General features: G+C 46.3%; 1 protein-coding gene across 3 annotated transcripts in view; it reads right to left on the reverse strand.

Moving 5' to 3' along the window:
* Positions 1-16,525, reverse strand: part of RAD51B (RAD51 paralog B) — a 716,334-nt gene that overhangs the window by 13,947 nt on the left and 685,862 nt on the right. The window contains exons 11-12 of one of the 3 annotated variants that reach the window (XM_048219986.2): positions 10,282-10,301; positions 9,644-10,154 (exon numbers count right to left, since the gene is read on the reverse strand). The exons of the other annotated variants lie outside the window; for them this stretch is intronic. Of the exons in view, the coding sequence (XP_048075943.2) occupies positions 10,075-10,154; positions 10,282-10,301 (100 nt within the window). The 3' untranslated portion in view covers positions 9,644-10,074. Of the gene's footprint in view, positions 1-9,643; positions 10,155-10,281; positions 10,302-16,525 lie in introns of those variants that run through there. 3 annotated transcript variants of the gene reach the window in all.

Below are 16,525 nucleotides of genomic sequence, written 5' to 3' on the forward strand. Positions count from 1 at the left end.
GAGCTGTGCAAATACCAAGAACCTTGCCTCAAAGCTTCTGGCTCTTGAATCAGAGTCCTTTATGTGGGAAGGATTTGTGAGGAAGCGGGAAGGGAAAACCTGGTCTTTATTCCATGCCTAACTAGCACGTTAGAAGGCAAAGAGTCCAATCGTGGGCATGGGAGACCTGGCCTCCAGGCCCCCCTCGGCCCTGCCTTTCTGAGTGGTTCTGGACAGGCTCCCTCATTTAGCAAAATAAAAAGGTTGGTCTGTGAGCTCTCAGCTTGAATACTCATGGTATTGGTGAGCTGAGACAGCATGTGAAATGTGAATCAAAGTGTGATTTAAAAAAATACATCTCAGGAAATATTTATGGTCTTCACAACTAGAAATGTGACCAAGGCAATGTGAGTCCACCCTCAGATTCATGACAAACCATGAGGGAGGATTCGGGGGCTCCCAATCAGGCCTCGAACAATCACAACAAAGTCACGAAGTCCTTTGCTTCTAAATCAAATCCTCCCAAGCCAGTTCCCCCTCCTTCACCTGCCCTGGGTGGAATTTCACAATTTCTCTTCAAGACTCTGAAAGGGGTGCGGGGGCTTTGGTCACGAGTGAAAATACGAAAACCTCCTTTTGCTGAAACTGAGGACCATACACACTTCCCAGAGTGGCTGAGGCCCACATTTTGTGTTTGTCCAAGACCTAGTCTGAAAGGCAGTGTTCCCCTACCCTTAGAGAAGAAACGGGAGTGAGAGGCGGGGTTTGTGATTTTTATGGTGCAAACCTTCCAGTGCAAGACCGCCTCCTCGTCCGCAGCGCAGGTAAACAAACACCTGAGCCGGGAAGGAAACCTGCCTGGGAGTCTGCCGGGAATGCCGGCAGGACAAGGGGAGGGACGGGAATGCCGGCAGGACAAGGGGTGGGACGGCAGGACAAGGGGAGGGACGGTGCGGGGGCAAAGCCCGCTCTCTGGCGAGCTGAAAGCCTACTTTCGTTTGACCCTCATCCCAATCCTCACCTACCTACCCTTGGGAAGGAGGGCCAAACCAGGGAAGGTGTGATTTCCCTGAGGGCCCATGCCTAAAGCCTGGCAGCAAGAGGGCCAGAAATCTGTGGGCGCAGAAAGCCCGGGGTGATGTCCTTTCCGCAGCGCCCTTTGGGGCCCCAAACTTGCGGGAAGGAAGGATTCCACACCCCACACCCACCTCCCCCTGTTCGGGTAATTTTGCGCCGGAGTGCCACACTTTCCAAAGTGACTGAGTGATAGGCACTTTCTAAATGGGCAGCTACGGACTGAAACCAAGAGTCTGGCTTCGCGGGTTCGCGCCCCCCTGGCTCCCGGGGACTGGTGCTCGGCTGAAGCCTCGGCCACCTCCTTCCAGGCGGGCTTTGGAAATGCTTCTGCTCACCCTCACGGTCCCCATTTTCTGATTCTTACTGTTGGGCCCCCCGTCCCCCAGGCTCTGCCTCCACCCACAAGACGCAGCCCGGGCGACCGAAATGGCTGAGTCAACTCGGCGAAACAAGAGCGTCCCCAACGGGCCGGCCGCCCCCAGCCCCCTTCGCCCCTCTCTCGGCCCCACAATGCGCCCTTGTGCCGCGCCTGCAGCCAGGCCCGGGGATTTGGCGCAGGGATGGGGAGGGGGGGGGGGAAGTCGTCAGATATTTAAAACAGAGCCTAGGGAACAAAGCAGGCCTTTGTGCACCGAGGCAGCCGGGAGCGGGGAGCCGGCCGCTGCAGCGCGAGGGGTGCTCGGCGCATGCGCGCGGCGGCTCTGGCCGCGCTCGGGTTACCGAGAGTTTTCCACCCGGTCCGCCTGGCCTGCGTTAACCCCTTGCCGGCCGCTCCCCGGGGGCAGGCGGACCCAGACGCTGCCTTTCATCTGCTGGCCGTTACCTGTTTAATTGAAAAAAGAAATAGTCGTTTTCCATGTTTCTATAGGAAGCACAGATCATTAAAATAAAATGATATACCAATTGGGAACCCAGCTTTTAAATGAGCGGGATTTAATGGGACACTTGGGCCATGTAAAAATCGAGGCATTTCGAAAGAGGCCTTCTTCGGACGCCAGTGAAACCTATTTAAAGGACTAGCTTCTTCTGTCTTGTGTATGCTGGGTGACTGGCTGCTTCGTTTTCCTGTTTACAGTCACTTGGGATTTGGAAGATATGTTGGTTATTGTCAAGGTTCTGACTTGTTTGGGGTGGTGCGCTTGACGGTGTTTATTTTTTAAAAAATAACTAAATAGAAGGAGAGTGTGCATGGTACAAAGATGAAATTCGGTCGTGAACTAGGGGATATACTTAATCTCATCTATGCCCTAGAGTTTCTTACGAAAAGAGTGAGGGAGGGAGGGAGGGATGGAGATGGAAGGAAGGAAGGGGATGGAAGGAAGGAAGGGGATGGAGGGAAGGAAGGGGATGGAAGGAAGGAAGGGGATGGAAGGGAGGAAGGGGATGGAAGGGAGGAAGGGGATGGAAGGGAGGAAGGGGATGGAGGGAAGGAAGGGGATGGAGGGAAGGAAGGGGATGGAGGGAAGGAAGGGGATGGAGGGAAGGAAGGGGATGGAAGGAAGGAAGGGGATGGAAGGGAGGAAGGGGATGGAAGGGAGGAAGGGGATGGAAGGGAGGAAGGGGATGGAGGGAAGGAAGGGGATGGAGGGAAGGAAGGGGATGGAGGGAAGGAAGGGGATGGAAGGGAGGAAGGGGATGGAAGGAAGGAAGGGGATGGAAGGGAGGAAGGGGATGGAGGGAAGGAAGGGGATGGAAGGAAGGAAGGGGATGGAAGGGAGGAAGGGGATGGAAGGGAGGAAGGGGATGGAAGGAAGGAAGGGGATGGAAGGGAGGAAGGGGATGGAGGGAAGGAAGGGGATGGAGGGAAGGAAGGGGATGGAGGGAAGGAAGGGGATGGAGGGAAGGAAGGGGATGGAAGGGAGGAAGGGGATGGAAGGGAGGAAGGGGATGGAAGGGAGGAAGGGGATGGAAGGGAGGAAGGGGATGGAAGGGAGGAAGGGGATGGAAGGAAGGAAGGGGATGGAAGGAAGGAAGGGGATGGAAGGGAGGAAGGGGATGGAGGGAAGGAAGGGGATGGAAGGAAGGAAGAAGATGGAAGGAAGGAGTTGGAAGGAAGGAAGGGGATGGAAGGAAGGAAGGACTTATGAAGCACATTTTGTTGTGTTGGGGGAGGAGATTGAAGAGGTCGCTCTAGTAGCATAGACGAGGAGTGACTTGGGGATGGGAAGTGCAAAGTACTCCATCCTGCTTCATACCCACAATGATCACCTTCCCCTGGTATGTAATGAGGAGTGACAGGCAGAGGCTGGGGAAGTTAACTGCAGATTTAGAAGTGAGTTATTATGCTTGAATTATCCAGATGAATGGGGAGGGCAGTCTCAAACCACCAGGTGATTCTATAGCCTTCCAAACAAAGCTCCTGGGCCCAAGGCTGCAAGGTTAGACGGACAGCCCCGAGCAAAGCAAGTCCGCGGGAGTGGAAGGGATCAAAGGGACACCTCGTGACGCGGATGCTAGGACTGTGCGTCAGCTTACCCTGCTCTGCCTGTGTCCATAAACCTGAGGAACTTATGGCTCTTTCTCTTTCCTTCGTAGCTTCGTTACCAGGTGGTGACAAGAAAGTAAAGAGATTTCTATGTGAGGTTATGCTGGCAAGAAGCTCCCTTACCATCCTTGATTCCAGGCCTCCAGGGCAACCACTGCTGGGGTGTCATAGGCACCAGACTGTGTCCCTTACAGTCCACACTGGGCAGATAAGCAATTTTTGGGCAACTGTCATGTAGCAGATTCATTCTCAAATGAGGATGATGTATGTGGTTTTTCCCACTCTCTTCCACATTCTGGCCCAGAATTCTGGGCCTGGGAAATAGTCTGAGAATGTACCTGGGGATGTGAGTTAAGAGAATAGTTGTGAGGAAGGACTTGGAGAAAGAAATACTTCTAATCTGAAACTAATGATGTACTATATGTTGGCTAATTGAATTTAAATATTAAAAGAAAAAATACCATCTTCTAGACAGAGGGACAAAGTAGTTTTTCTCATGGCTTCCCTAGCCCATGGCTCATTTCCTCTGCCTCTCCAAGCTCAATAAAGGAAGTTGTGGCAGACAGTCTCCAAAATGGTGGCCCCCAGCCTTTCCCTCCTGATGTTCGTGTGCTGCTTCTCACCTCCCGAATCCGGGATAGCCATAGTGACTGGCTTGACCCACAGAACACAGGAGGTTGCATTCTGAAACTTCCAAGGCTTGGTTATAAGAAGCTTTGTGATATCCGTCTGGGTCTTTTAGAAGCTTTAGTCCTGGGACACTTGCTCTAAAAACCAGCTACCACCCAGGAAGAAGTCCAAGCCGTACAGAGACGCTGGAAAATAGGTGCTCTCATCAAGAGCCCCAGCTGAGCTCTCCGCCAGGATTCACGTCCCGGCCAGCCTTGTGAATGAATGGCATCCACTTGTCTGCGCAGCTCGGTAGAACTTTGGGAGGACTCCAGCCCTAGCTACCATGTGGCTGTAACGGCAAGAGATCCTGAGTGAGAACCAGCTGGCTGAGCCCGGCCAGCACAGGTATAAGAGAGAGTAGTCAGTTGTTTTGGGGTACAGTGTTTTAGGGCGTCTGTTATGTAGCAATAGGTAATTGAACAGGAATGCATTGCTGGGTGGGGAGGGAAAAGAAAGGAGAGGAACTCCAGCCAGCACTGTCACTTTGAGGGGCTCTATTTCTCTTTCTGTCCCCCTTGGTACCTCCAACACCACCTGTTCTTTCTGAGCCCTGCCTGGCGCACAGCACAAAACCTTGTCCTGCTGCTGATTGTCGAGCGTGTGCTGGGCTCCTCCGTGGGATGGGGGACACCCTGAGGGTAGGGCCCCGTCTTATTTGATTCCTACCCTCCCTGGGGCCGACCGCTCTAGTGGACACACACAGAGAATAACCGCTAGAACAGGATCTCAAGGTGCTTAAGTGGCTTGGCTTCTGATCTTTGACCTTTAATACCTGATATCTTATGTCCCTGCTGCCTGGGCCCCCCAGCCACACCATGGAAGGAGTCTGAACCCCAACACTCAAGGGAAGGAGATCAGGGCCAAGGGGGCAGTTGCAAACCTCCTGATTGGATCTGTCCCTTTGGAGGCTTTAGAATGGGGGAGAGGACACACGTGACAGCTCTGGGAACCAGAGGCGGTTTGTAACTGTGTTGGGGGGGAGAAGAGTGCAAGCCCCCAGGACTCATGAGTGGAGCTCCTAGGAACAGCTGAGAGCCCGTCGTGTGAAGGACACTTCCACATGTTCGAGGCCTCCCCCAGCTGGCCATCACTGATGTGTGTTGGAGATGCAGGTCAGCTTGTGCAGAACCTGGTGCCTGCCCCGGGGCCCTGCCAAACCCAGTGCACACTCAGAGCTTGTGACAGCGGGAGGAGAAAGGCACAGGAAGGGCAGCTCGGGAGAAGTTCCTTTGTCCCTTCAATCAACAGTCACCTGTGAGCCATGCTCGGCTCCAGGCACTGGGCACGCGGTAGGAGGCAGTCCCTGCTTCCAGGTAAACGTCTTCTGGGGGCGTTGTATCTGAGATGCACGCCACCTGTGTCGGTAGAGCTTGGCTGGCCGGGAGAATCGGGGGAGCTGTGTCTTCCCTCCTCAGAGCTTAGCCTTCTGACTTCATTTCAAGATCCGGAAATCCCCGTGCTGTGAGGTGGTCATGGATGTGGGCACAAAAGCCACATGATCTAGGTTCAAGTCCTGGCTTCACCAGGACTTATTGGCTGTGTGATCTTGGGCAAGTTGCTTAACCTCTCCGAACCCCTTCCCCATCAGTAAGATTAAGTGCTTCATCTCAGGGTTGTATGGGGATTTGATGAGACCCTGTTGGCAAAGCAAGCACAAGCTCCATAGCTTGTTTTCTGACCTCCGGGAAGACTGGGCAGACGGGCGGATACCACAGGATATCCTGCTGGGAAAGCATTTCTGAGACCAGCAGCTTCCTCTGCCCACAGGTATGAATTACCTTTGTGACACGTCCCTGTGATGTAAAGAAATCAGTGAGGGAGCACAGACCATTCTCCTATACCCACCAAGCATTTGCTCGAACCCCAGTCCTTTTCCCCAGCAGCACACCTGTGTCATGCCGCCATTCGGATGACACTGTCAGCTAATCATTCTGAGTATGGAGTATGTTTTCTGATGAGAAGTTGGGCTCTCTGTGGGGAGGGTCGTTTTTCTGAGAAAATGCCCACTTTACCTCATCTTTTGGGGCCTACTTCCTGACCAACAGGCTCAAAGTAAGTGAAGCTAGAGCCCAGTGTCTGGGAAAGATTCCAAACCCCTGGTGTTTCCAACACAGAGGGGATATACTTACTGTAAATCTTTACTCTCCTTAAAGTAGTTTAACAGAAATAAGGCATTTGATCCTTCCTTAGTACATCTCAATAGTTCAATTTTCACTGTCATCTGAACTCAGGACATCGAAAAATAAAACATAAAGCCTTACTGGGCCTGCTGGTTTATCCATCATATTCTATTACCTTCTAAGAAGTCTGTCCAATTAGCATATCTGGTCACTTGCGGAACACCTGGCTGGACTATTTAGGTGGTGGCAAGGGAAGGATTGGCTTATTTTCCTCTCCAGATGTAATTCTTTGGGCTCTCCACCCAGGGTCACTGCGAGCTCACATGCCATGTAAATGCAAATAAGAAAAAGGCACCCCTTCTTCCATGTGGATGCAGCCACGCCGGGGGGGGGGGGGGGGACAGCGTGGCAAGCAGAGTGAGGGCTAGATTTCAGTCCCCACTCACCCTCTTGTGCAGTGAACAGCCTGCATGGCTCCCCATGGTGGCTCTGCCTCTACCCACATCAGCGGCGTCACCAGCTCCGTTTTCTCTTCTTGGAGATGTGTCTGCTGGAGGGGGATGGAGAGGGGGTCCTCATTGCTGTCTGTTAGATTCAGCCTTCCCGAGGCCCAAGAGCAACACCTTAATGTGGGTATGGTTTGAGGTCTGGGAGACTTTCAGGGCATTTGTAGTAGGGGCACTTTTTCAGGGACAGAGAACCCAGTCCTTGAAGTTAAGACAGTTTTGGGGAATACAGCAGCTGGTCAGTCTGCCCACAATCCCGCTGGGAAACCTGACAGCAAATGGCCTTGGATTTGCTCATTTGGATGCTTTATGGTAATTTCCAAGAAGGCTTTACCCGCTTCTGAGAAAGAGAGGGTAGGCTCATGGCACCAGTCTCCCCTTGTCTTCTTTTGAGCTTTGGTCTGTGGTTAGGACATCTGGGCACAGGAGTTGAACCCATCTCTGCTTTCATATCTAAATCCAGTCACCTGTCAAGAGGCCGGCCTTCCCTGCTTTAATGAGTCCATTTATGGAGTTCTCCATGGCGTGATCTGTGGGGGGAGGGGGTGGGTCCGGAAGACTCCCTGTGGGATCTCAGGGGTATCATCTTCCCTGGTTGTGCCCCAGCAAACCCACCTCTAAAATGGAATGAACAGCACGCAGCACGTCCATATCATGAATAGGTTCATGAGGACTCACGACAAAGTTTAGTTAGGTGTTTGGGGAAACGGATACATGAACAGACCCAGCAGCAAATCCTGTTAGTAACCAAGGGCTCTCAGGACATGTGGAGATATTTGTTCATTTCCTAGCTTATTCGTTCAGCAAACATTTACTGCATATACCATGTGCCAGCTCTGCACGAGGCTCTGGGCAAAGAGGCAAATGAGAAAAATACTCTCTTGCTTTCTGTTTAAATGTCATTTCCTTGGGAAGGCTTCCCTGACTACACCCTCCCAAGGCTTGGGACCGCTGCGTGTATTCCCTTTTGGTAAACGGCGCTGCACGTTAATTACTTGATCCATTTCCATTTCCACCACTAGACAGCTTCTGGAGCAAAGGGACCATGTCTGTGTTCATCAGAATGCGTTGGCACTAAATTCTGGCACCATGTGGCCCCCCAAAATATGGGTTGACTGAATCCATTTGTTCCCTCCCTTGTATACTAGATCAGAATGGCTCCTTCTCCTGCGATACTCCTGTGTTTAGGACATCTGGCTCCTGGGGAGGGTTGAATCCCAAACAGGGCTTCATCTGTTCCTGAGATGGTCAGGACCACATGATTGCCAAGGCCCCTCCAGCTTAAAGCCAGCAGTTCTGGGACAGATAGGGCTGTAGAGGCCTGGACAGTAAACAGGTAACCAGAGCATGGGGGTGTGGGCCAGGTTAGAGGCATGCTTGCAGGAACAATCCAGGTGCTCAGGCTCCAGACCGAATCCCTTCTTTAGGAAAGAAAGAAAGATGTGGGCTGGGAATGCAGCTCTGAAGAAGAGTCCCCTGTGGGCCTGATGCTGACCATCCTCCACTCCTAGCACATATGCTCCAGTTGGGGGAGACTGACCTCCAGTGGGTCTGCCAGAGGCAAGAGGAGAGAGGGGAGTAGTGCTGCGGCTGTTGGTCTGCCTCCTACATCTGAGAGCTCTGTGTCTGGTTACACTCACTGTCACTGTGCACAGAACCGAGGTCACTGCTGGGCCCTGGTTGCTGACAGCACTGCTTTAGTTTTGCCTGGCCATTAAATCCTGGCTTTGTTGTTCTGTTGTCAATAGCAACAGAAGGCAAGGCAGTTTTCTCCATGTTGGGAGCTTATTTTTCTCTCCTGTTAGATGGGCTATAACCAGTCCAGGGCCCTTGCAGGCAGGCTGGGTGCCCTGGGCTCCCCATCAAGGCCTTAAAATCCACACCCTGGTGGCTGGGGAGGAAAAGGTCAGGTTAGCTCTGCCCAGGCACACTGGGAGTGGCAGGATGAAGGGGGAATCTGTGAGTGGGGAGTTACCAGCTCTTCTAAGATTGGGCTCAGTTGCCCCTCTTTAGTTTTAAAGGCTACAGAATATCCATGGTGGCTGCCTTAGGGATGCTTAAAGCATGGGGAGTAGAGGAAGAAAAAGGAGAGGAGAAGGAGAAAAAACAGAAAAGGAATGTAAGAGTAGAGGAGAAAGAGATGGGGAGGGAATAAGAAGAGGAGAAAGGGGTCCGTGGAGAAGTATAGTAACTCCAATGGCAGCCTCTGCCATCACTTAGGATTTGAAGCTAAAGTGGGGAGACCCCACAGGCCTGGATGAAAAAAATAGGGATTCTCTCTGGAAGGGGCTTTTGTTTCCCATTGGGAAGGAGCTGCCATCATGGATGGGTGGACGGATGGATGGACGGATGGATGGATGAATAGGACAAAGACCAGTGGGATAGGATTTGCCAGGGATTGAGTGAGTGAAAGGGGAAGAAATAGAGTGAGAAGTGATAGAATCCAGTGATGGGGTGAACCATTTTAGACAGGAACTATCAACTATGATATTGGTGCCAAGTGGTGGTTGGGGGGGGGGGAAGCTTCTCTCCGCCCCATCACTGTCTTAAATGAACATATTATCTAAGAGAAAAATAGTATTTACTCTACAAATAGCCTAACTAAAAATGCCCTAGCCTTTGTATTACCCAGGTTTCCACCTCTAGGTCCTCCTTTACAGGAACGCCAAAGCTTCCACTGGTCAAATGCAAGGCATTGTGTCTCCTTTAACTAAATCCCTTCCAAGACCAAGTGAATTTGGCTTGGATAGATAGGCAAGGGCCTGAAACATAATTAGAGGAAGCAGGGAAAATAAGCTTCAGATTAGTGTGAGGATAGAAAGAGTTAAAGAGCCTCAAAACTGTCAGTCACTCTTACTCAGGGATTTGGAGTATTAATTACTCTAACAATAGCAAATCATTGAGTAGATTGTCTCTTTTCTCCCTTCAGTAAAAAATGTTAAGTGTAGAGCTATTCCCAGGGAAGGCCCAGTGGGAATTAGGGTCAGGGTCAAGGGTTAGGGGTCAAAATGTTACACCCTCCAAGCCTTGAACCAATAGTGTGGGTGGCTGGCACAAAGGTGAGCAAAGCTTCTCTCATGGAAGGTCCTTATCAGAAACAAGACTGCACGGAGGGATACTGTGAGCCAGGTTATAACGGCTAGTGGTGGTGGGAGCAGGTCAGAAGGGGCATCAAGTAGAGCTGTAGGGTAAGGGTGCCATTCTTTGGGCCCTGCTACCGTAGGGGCCTGCTGACTCACCTGGGAAGCCCAGAGCTCCTGGGTAGCTCCAGTCCAACAACCTGGCTGGGTGCATTGTCGGGTAAGTCTGGGTTGCCTTTAATGTCAACAAAATAATAGGAAAACATTGGCTTTTTCTCTAAAGAAGATGCGATGTCATGTTCGAGCCTCTGTACGAGTCGAAGAATGAGGAGGTCTGGTTCCCAGAGAGGTGTAAACCTTACCTGAAATCTTGGAAGTAGCCCTAGAGAGAGAGGGAAAGAGAGGAGCTGACCCAGGAGAAGTGGCCCGGGAGGCTTTGGCTTTGAGTTCCAGCGTGGGCGGAGGAAAGGTACATTATATTTAGGGCAGGGGTCAAGTGAAATTCTAGGAGAAACTTCAACCCTGGAGAGTGAATAGGCTTGTCATCTTAGAAGCCTCTAAGGGGTCTTAAGTGTTCCTTTGATCAAGGGGAAGACACAAAAGGTGCACTATGCAGAAATAACCTCCCCAGGAAGGCAAGCAGGTTTAATGGGTTTCCACAGAAGGGTGGAAGACCATTCCATCTTCCCTCTTTCAGGACAGGGAGATGGGGATGCTGGACCCAAAGGTTATGTGTTCACTTTTACGGACTTCACTGTGGCCTAATGTCTATCAGGATAGACGGCCACTAACTCTGGCTCTTGTTGTTTGTGGATTCCTTCCACCATTCCTTCGGCTTCCATTTCTAAATATGCTTCAGCCTGGGGGAGGCTATCGTGCCCAGCCCCATCTAACTTGCTTTCTTGACCTCAGGAATACCTTTATATAAAACTAACCTTTTAGAACTCATGACTTTCCCCTCTTTATTATTTAAATTCCTGATTTTTAAAAACATTTTTCTTTATTCATGCTATTTATCTGTGTTTCTAGTTAAAAAAATAAAAATGCCTTCTCGAGGGTGCACGTATCAGGAGGGGACATTTTTTTCCTTGTGTGGTGAGCCCTACTGGCCAGGGCCAAATGCTGAGTAGCTTGTATGAACTTGACCTTGATCCCAGAATGATGGCCGTCCCCATGTAAGTGGTCTTCATTTGGTCTGCTGCTTTCTTAGCCCTCAGCAAGTTGTATCTGTGGCTAAGATCTGGAGGGAGGGACTTGGATCACCCTACGAAGCAGAGCAGCTAAACCAGGAATTCCAGTGTGGGTATAGGAGACAATAAAGAAAAGGCAAGGTGTGGGGAGGGGGCACTAATTGCCCTAGGGCTGCTGCTGCTGTGGGGTAGTCTGCTGAAATTGAGTTTCTGACTTATAAGGCCCCAAATAGTTAAGGCTAGGCCAAGGGCAAACTAAGGAGAGAGTCGGAAAGCGGTCTGCCTAAGGTCATTGCAATTAGTGGGCAGTTCATTGTTCAGTTAGGGACAGCATCAGTAATTCTATAGTATCAGGGTCCTGGTGGGAAAAAGACAGAGAAGAACTTAATACAAGGATTCTTTAGCAAGGTTTGATCAGGGTTTAAGGGAACTAACAAAAATGGTGTGATACTCAAGGTTTAATAGCATTGAGGAGGCATTACCATCCCTAAGTCCAAAGGATCAAGAGAAAGGAAGAGTCACTAGAACCTAGAGAGAGATCCTGACAGGACCTGCGACCTATGACCTCTGCCAAATCCATAGTGATTTGGCAGAGAAGGAATTAAGGCAATAAATAATCTTCCTGCCTTCCAGTTTCCTGCTTGTACCTCTCTTTGCCTGAGCACAACTAGAAACCAGAGATCAAAGGAGCCCGATTAACGCAGTATAGACAGGTTAATCCTCTAAGGTACAGGGCAGGGTAAAGGGTGGAGAGTAGATCTGGAGAAGCAAATGGAAGCTATCCCGCCACCTGGGAACAGGACTGAGATTTGTTTTGATAGCCTCCACGTTTTTTCCTTTCTCCATTGTCCTACTTGTCCCTGCATGGCTTGTAGATGCGAGGGTCTTCCTGCTGCCTCTGTATGCCCTGGGATCCCCAGTAAGTCATTAGTGTCTAACTTTTGGGCATGCCTTCCCTCACCATTATTTCTTTATCAAAATCCGGTCTTAAGATTTCTGCTTCTGGCCATGACAGGGCAACAGGATCCAGATTTACTTTCCCTCCATGAACAACTAGTAAACTAAACAAAATAGACACATTGATGGCTTTAGATATCGCACAACAGGCAGTACAAGACTGCGATCCCTGAGATAAAGGCAATAAATGAGATGAGTCCAATGATCACGTCGGGTTCTGATTGGAGACACATTCTGGTATAGAGCAGAAAAAGGAATCCCAAGCTGTCTGGTGGTCTTGCTGAGTTAAAAGACAGAACGTGAAAACTTTGGATGGAAGTTGTAGGGCAGAGTTCTAAGAAAGTGGAGGCCTCTGTGGAAAAAGCCTCAGAAATCTGCATAAGGGTCCTTTTGAGTATTTGCTTAATACTAAAATGTACACAAAGCAAAACTCCATAAGGCTGGGCAAAGAATGATCAGGAAGTATCAGCTGAATAATTTAGAGTTCACACGGGACAGATAAATGTTCAAATATCAACCAGTTGGATCACTCAGGGCATTTAGTAGAGACCCCGTAAGGGTCATGCCAACTAGTAAGTTTAAACTGTCCCTAGAGAAACTTTAGACCCACCCTAAAAAACTACAAACATGCCTCTAGAGGATTGATCTTATCCATAAATAACCTAACTGCCTTCCAGATAAAAGCTCAACATTTTTAAAAGAAAGATAACAAAACAAGACAATTAATAATGTAACTTTAAAAATATCCAACATCCAATCAAAAATCACTAGACTCATCAGGTAGCAGGAAAAGGCGACCAATAACTAAGAAAAAAAAAATCAGTCAATAGAAACAGACTTTAAAATGACAGAATTGGTAGAATGAGCAGACAAGCACATTAAAACGGCTATAATAAATATATAAAATATGCTTACGGATTTAAGGAAAATAATGAATAGAATGAGGAAAGAATGAAAGATTTGATAAAAACTATAAGCACTTAGAGACCCAAGAACCACAATGAAGCCCAAGCAGGATAAACAAAGAAAACCAACAAAGAAAATCAAATTGCTAAAAATTAGTGATAAAGAGAAAATCTTTAAAGCAGCCTGATGTAGATATATTTTATGGAGGCACAAAGATAACTGCAGACTTCTGATCCAAGCTATGCAAGCCAAGACAATGGAAGGATATCTTTAATGTGCTGAAAGAAAAACCGCTCAACCTGGAATTCTGTATCCAGCAAAAATATCCTTTAAAAATGAAGGCAAAATACGTTTTTGAGATACATAAAATCTTATAGAGAAATGTTAAAGGAAGCTCTTTAGGCAGAAGGACAACAGTACGTGGATCTACATAAAAGAATGAAAAATGCCAGAAATGGTAAACAAGAGGGTAAATATAAAACAGTTTTTTCCATTTAAAAAATTTAAAATATTAGAGAAAAATGATAACAAAGTACTATGGAATTTGTAACATATGTAGAAATAAAATGTCTAACAACAGTAACACATAGGACGTGAGAGTATAGTTAATAAGTCAATAGAGATAAAATGAAATCATAAAGAACCTTCAGTCCAAAAGAAGGCAGTGAAAGATGAAAAAGAGAACAAAGAAGAGATGGAACAAAAGAAAATAGTAGGATGCTATACCCACACCAGATTGTAAGTACATTGTGTATACTTGTAATTAAATGTAAATGGCCCAAATTAAAAGGCAAAGATCATTAAGCTGGATAAAAAACATTCTTTTTTTTTTTTTTTAAAGATTTTATTTATTTATTTGACAGAGAGAGAGACAGCCAGTGAGAGAGGGAACACAAGCAGGGGGAGTGGGAGAGGAAGAAGCAGGCTCATAGCGGAGGAGCCTGATGTTGGGCTCGATCCCATAACACCGGGATCATGCCCTGAGCCGAAGGCAGATGCTTAACCGCTGTGCCACCCAGGCGCCCCTGGATAAAAATCATTCTAAATGGGTTTCATTTAGAATGTTTTTTATCTTTAAAAACATTTTAAATGAGACCCATTTAGAATGTAAAAACATAAATAGTTTAAAAGAAAAAGAATGAAAAAAGATATACCATGCAACCCTTATCATAAGAAGGATAGACTCTATTAATAGAGAAAGAAGACTTGAGGACAAGGAATACTGTCGGAGATAAAGATGGAAATTTCATAATGCTAAAAAGGGAAGTTTTTAAAGAAGACATAACAATCCTAAATGTGTGTTCACCCACAAACAGAGCTTCATAATACGTGAAACAAAAACTGACCAAATTGACAGGAGAAATAGACAAGTCCACAATTACCCTTTGATATTTCATCACTTTCAGGAACTGATGGAACAAATAGGCAGAAAAAATAGAAGACTTGAACGCTACTATTCACCATCCTGAACTGACATTTTTAGAACACTCCACACAACAACAGCAGAATACATATTTCTTTTCAAGTCCCATGGAATAGTCATCAAGACAGACTACAATTTGGGACACACACGTGCCCGTGCGTGTGTGCACGCACACACACACACACACACACAAGCCTAAATTGGTTTTTAAAATGTAAAACTTTATTACAAAATAATGAAATTAGAATAAAAGCCATGAAGGTGTTTGGAAAATGCCCACATATGTGGAAGTTAAGTAGGACATTTTAAATAGCCCATGGGTCAAAGAAGATGATGCAAAGATAATTTAAAGTGATTTTAAATTGAAAAAAAATAAAACAAAGGCATAACATATCAAAATTTATGGGATTCAGCTAAAGCAGAGTTTGAATGAAGTTTTAAAAAAATCTTATTAAAAACATTTATTGAAGTACAATTTCCATATTATAAAATTCATCTGTTTTAAGTGTACAATTCAATGGTTTTAAGTAAATTTACAGGGTCATGTAACTATTACCATAATTTGGATTATCTTCTTCTGGTTTCTCAGAAACTATTGTTAAATTGCAATTGCAATAAGGTAACAGTTGTTAACTTTTCTTCTTACCCATGCAGCCAACTTAACATTTTAAAATTGAGATACAATTCAGATAACATAAAATTCATCATTTTAAAGCGTGCAATTCAGTGTTTTTGTGTGTGTGTGTGTGTTTTTTTACTATATTCACTATGTAATCCATTAAAAATCCTCACTATCTTATTTCAGAATATTCCTATCACCCCAAAAAGAAACCCTATACCTATTAGCAGCCAGTCCTCTCTCCTCCCTCTCTCCCCTGGGAATCATAAATCAACATTCTGTTTCTATGGATTTGCCTATTTTGGACATTTTGTATAAGTGAATCTTACATTATGTGGCCTTTTGTGCCTGGTTCCTTTCACTTAACATTTGGATGGAAGTTTAAAGCTTTAAATGCTTATATTAGAAAAAAAGAAAGATCCATTTTTGACATGGTTATTAAGGCAGTTCAATAGGAATAGAATAGTCTTTTCAACTTACAGTGCTGAGACAAATGGATATTTTTATGCAAAAAAATAAAGTTGGATCCCTACCTCACACCATGTACAAAAATTAACTAAAAAATGGATCAAAGAACTAAATATATAAAATTCTTAGAAGAAAGAACAACATAAATCTTTGTGAACTTGGATTAGGCAATGGTTTCTTGGCTATGACATGAAAAACATGAGCAACAAAAGAAAAAGTAAACTGGACTTCATAAAAATGAAAAACATTTATGCAAAAAGATGCTATTACGAAAGTGAAAAGACAACCCGTGGAATGGGAAGAATATTTACAAATCACATATATGAAAAGAGATTTGTATCCAGAATATATAAAGAACTCTTACAATGGAACAATAAAAAGACAAACATTTTAAATTTTAAAAATAGGCAAAGGATTTGAATAGACATATCTCCAAAGAACATATACAAATGGCCAACACACACATGAAGAGATGTACAACATTTTTAGTCATTAGTAACATGCAAATCAAAATCACAATGAGATACCACTTCACTAAAAAAGACAATAACAAGTATTGCAAGAATGTGAAGAGATTGGAACCCTCCTATATTACTGGTGGGAAAGTAAAATGGTACAGCTGCTTTGGAAAATAATTTGACAGGTTCTCAAAAAGTTAAACATAGAGTTACCATATGACCCAGCAGTTCCACTCTTGGGTAAGTCCCCAAGAGGACTGAAAAAACACATTCACTACACTTATGTATGAATGTTCATATCAACATTATTCACATTAGCCAAAAGGTAGAAACAATCAAAATGTACAACCAACGAATGGGTAAACAAACTGTGGTATATCCATGCAATGGAATATTACTCAGTCATAAAAAAGAAATTCTGATTCATGCTACAAGCTGGATGAATCTTGGAAACATTATGCTAAGTGAAAGAAGCCAGACACAAAAGGTTACATATTGTATAATTCCATTTATATGAAATGTCCAAAATATGCAAATCCATAGAGAAAGACAATAGATTGTGGTTGTTTGGGGCTGGGAGGAGGG

The sequence above is a fragment of the Ursus arctos genome, unplaced genomic scaffold (assembly GCF_023065955.2).
Source record: "Ursus arctos isolate Adak ecotype North America unplaced genomic scaffold, UrsArc2.0 scaffold_25, whole genome shotgun sequence".
Classification (NCBI taxonomy): Eukaryota; Metazoa; Chordata; class Mammalia; order Carnivora; family Ursidae; genus Ursus; species Ursus arctos.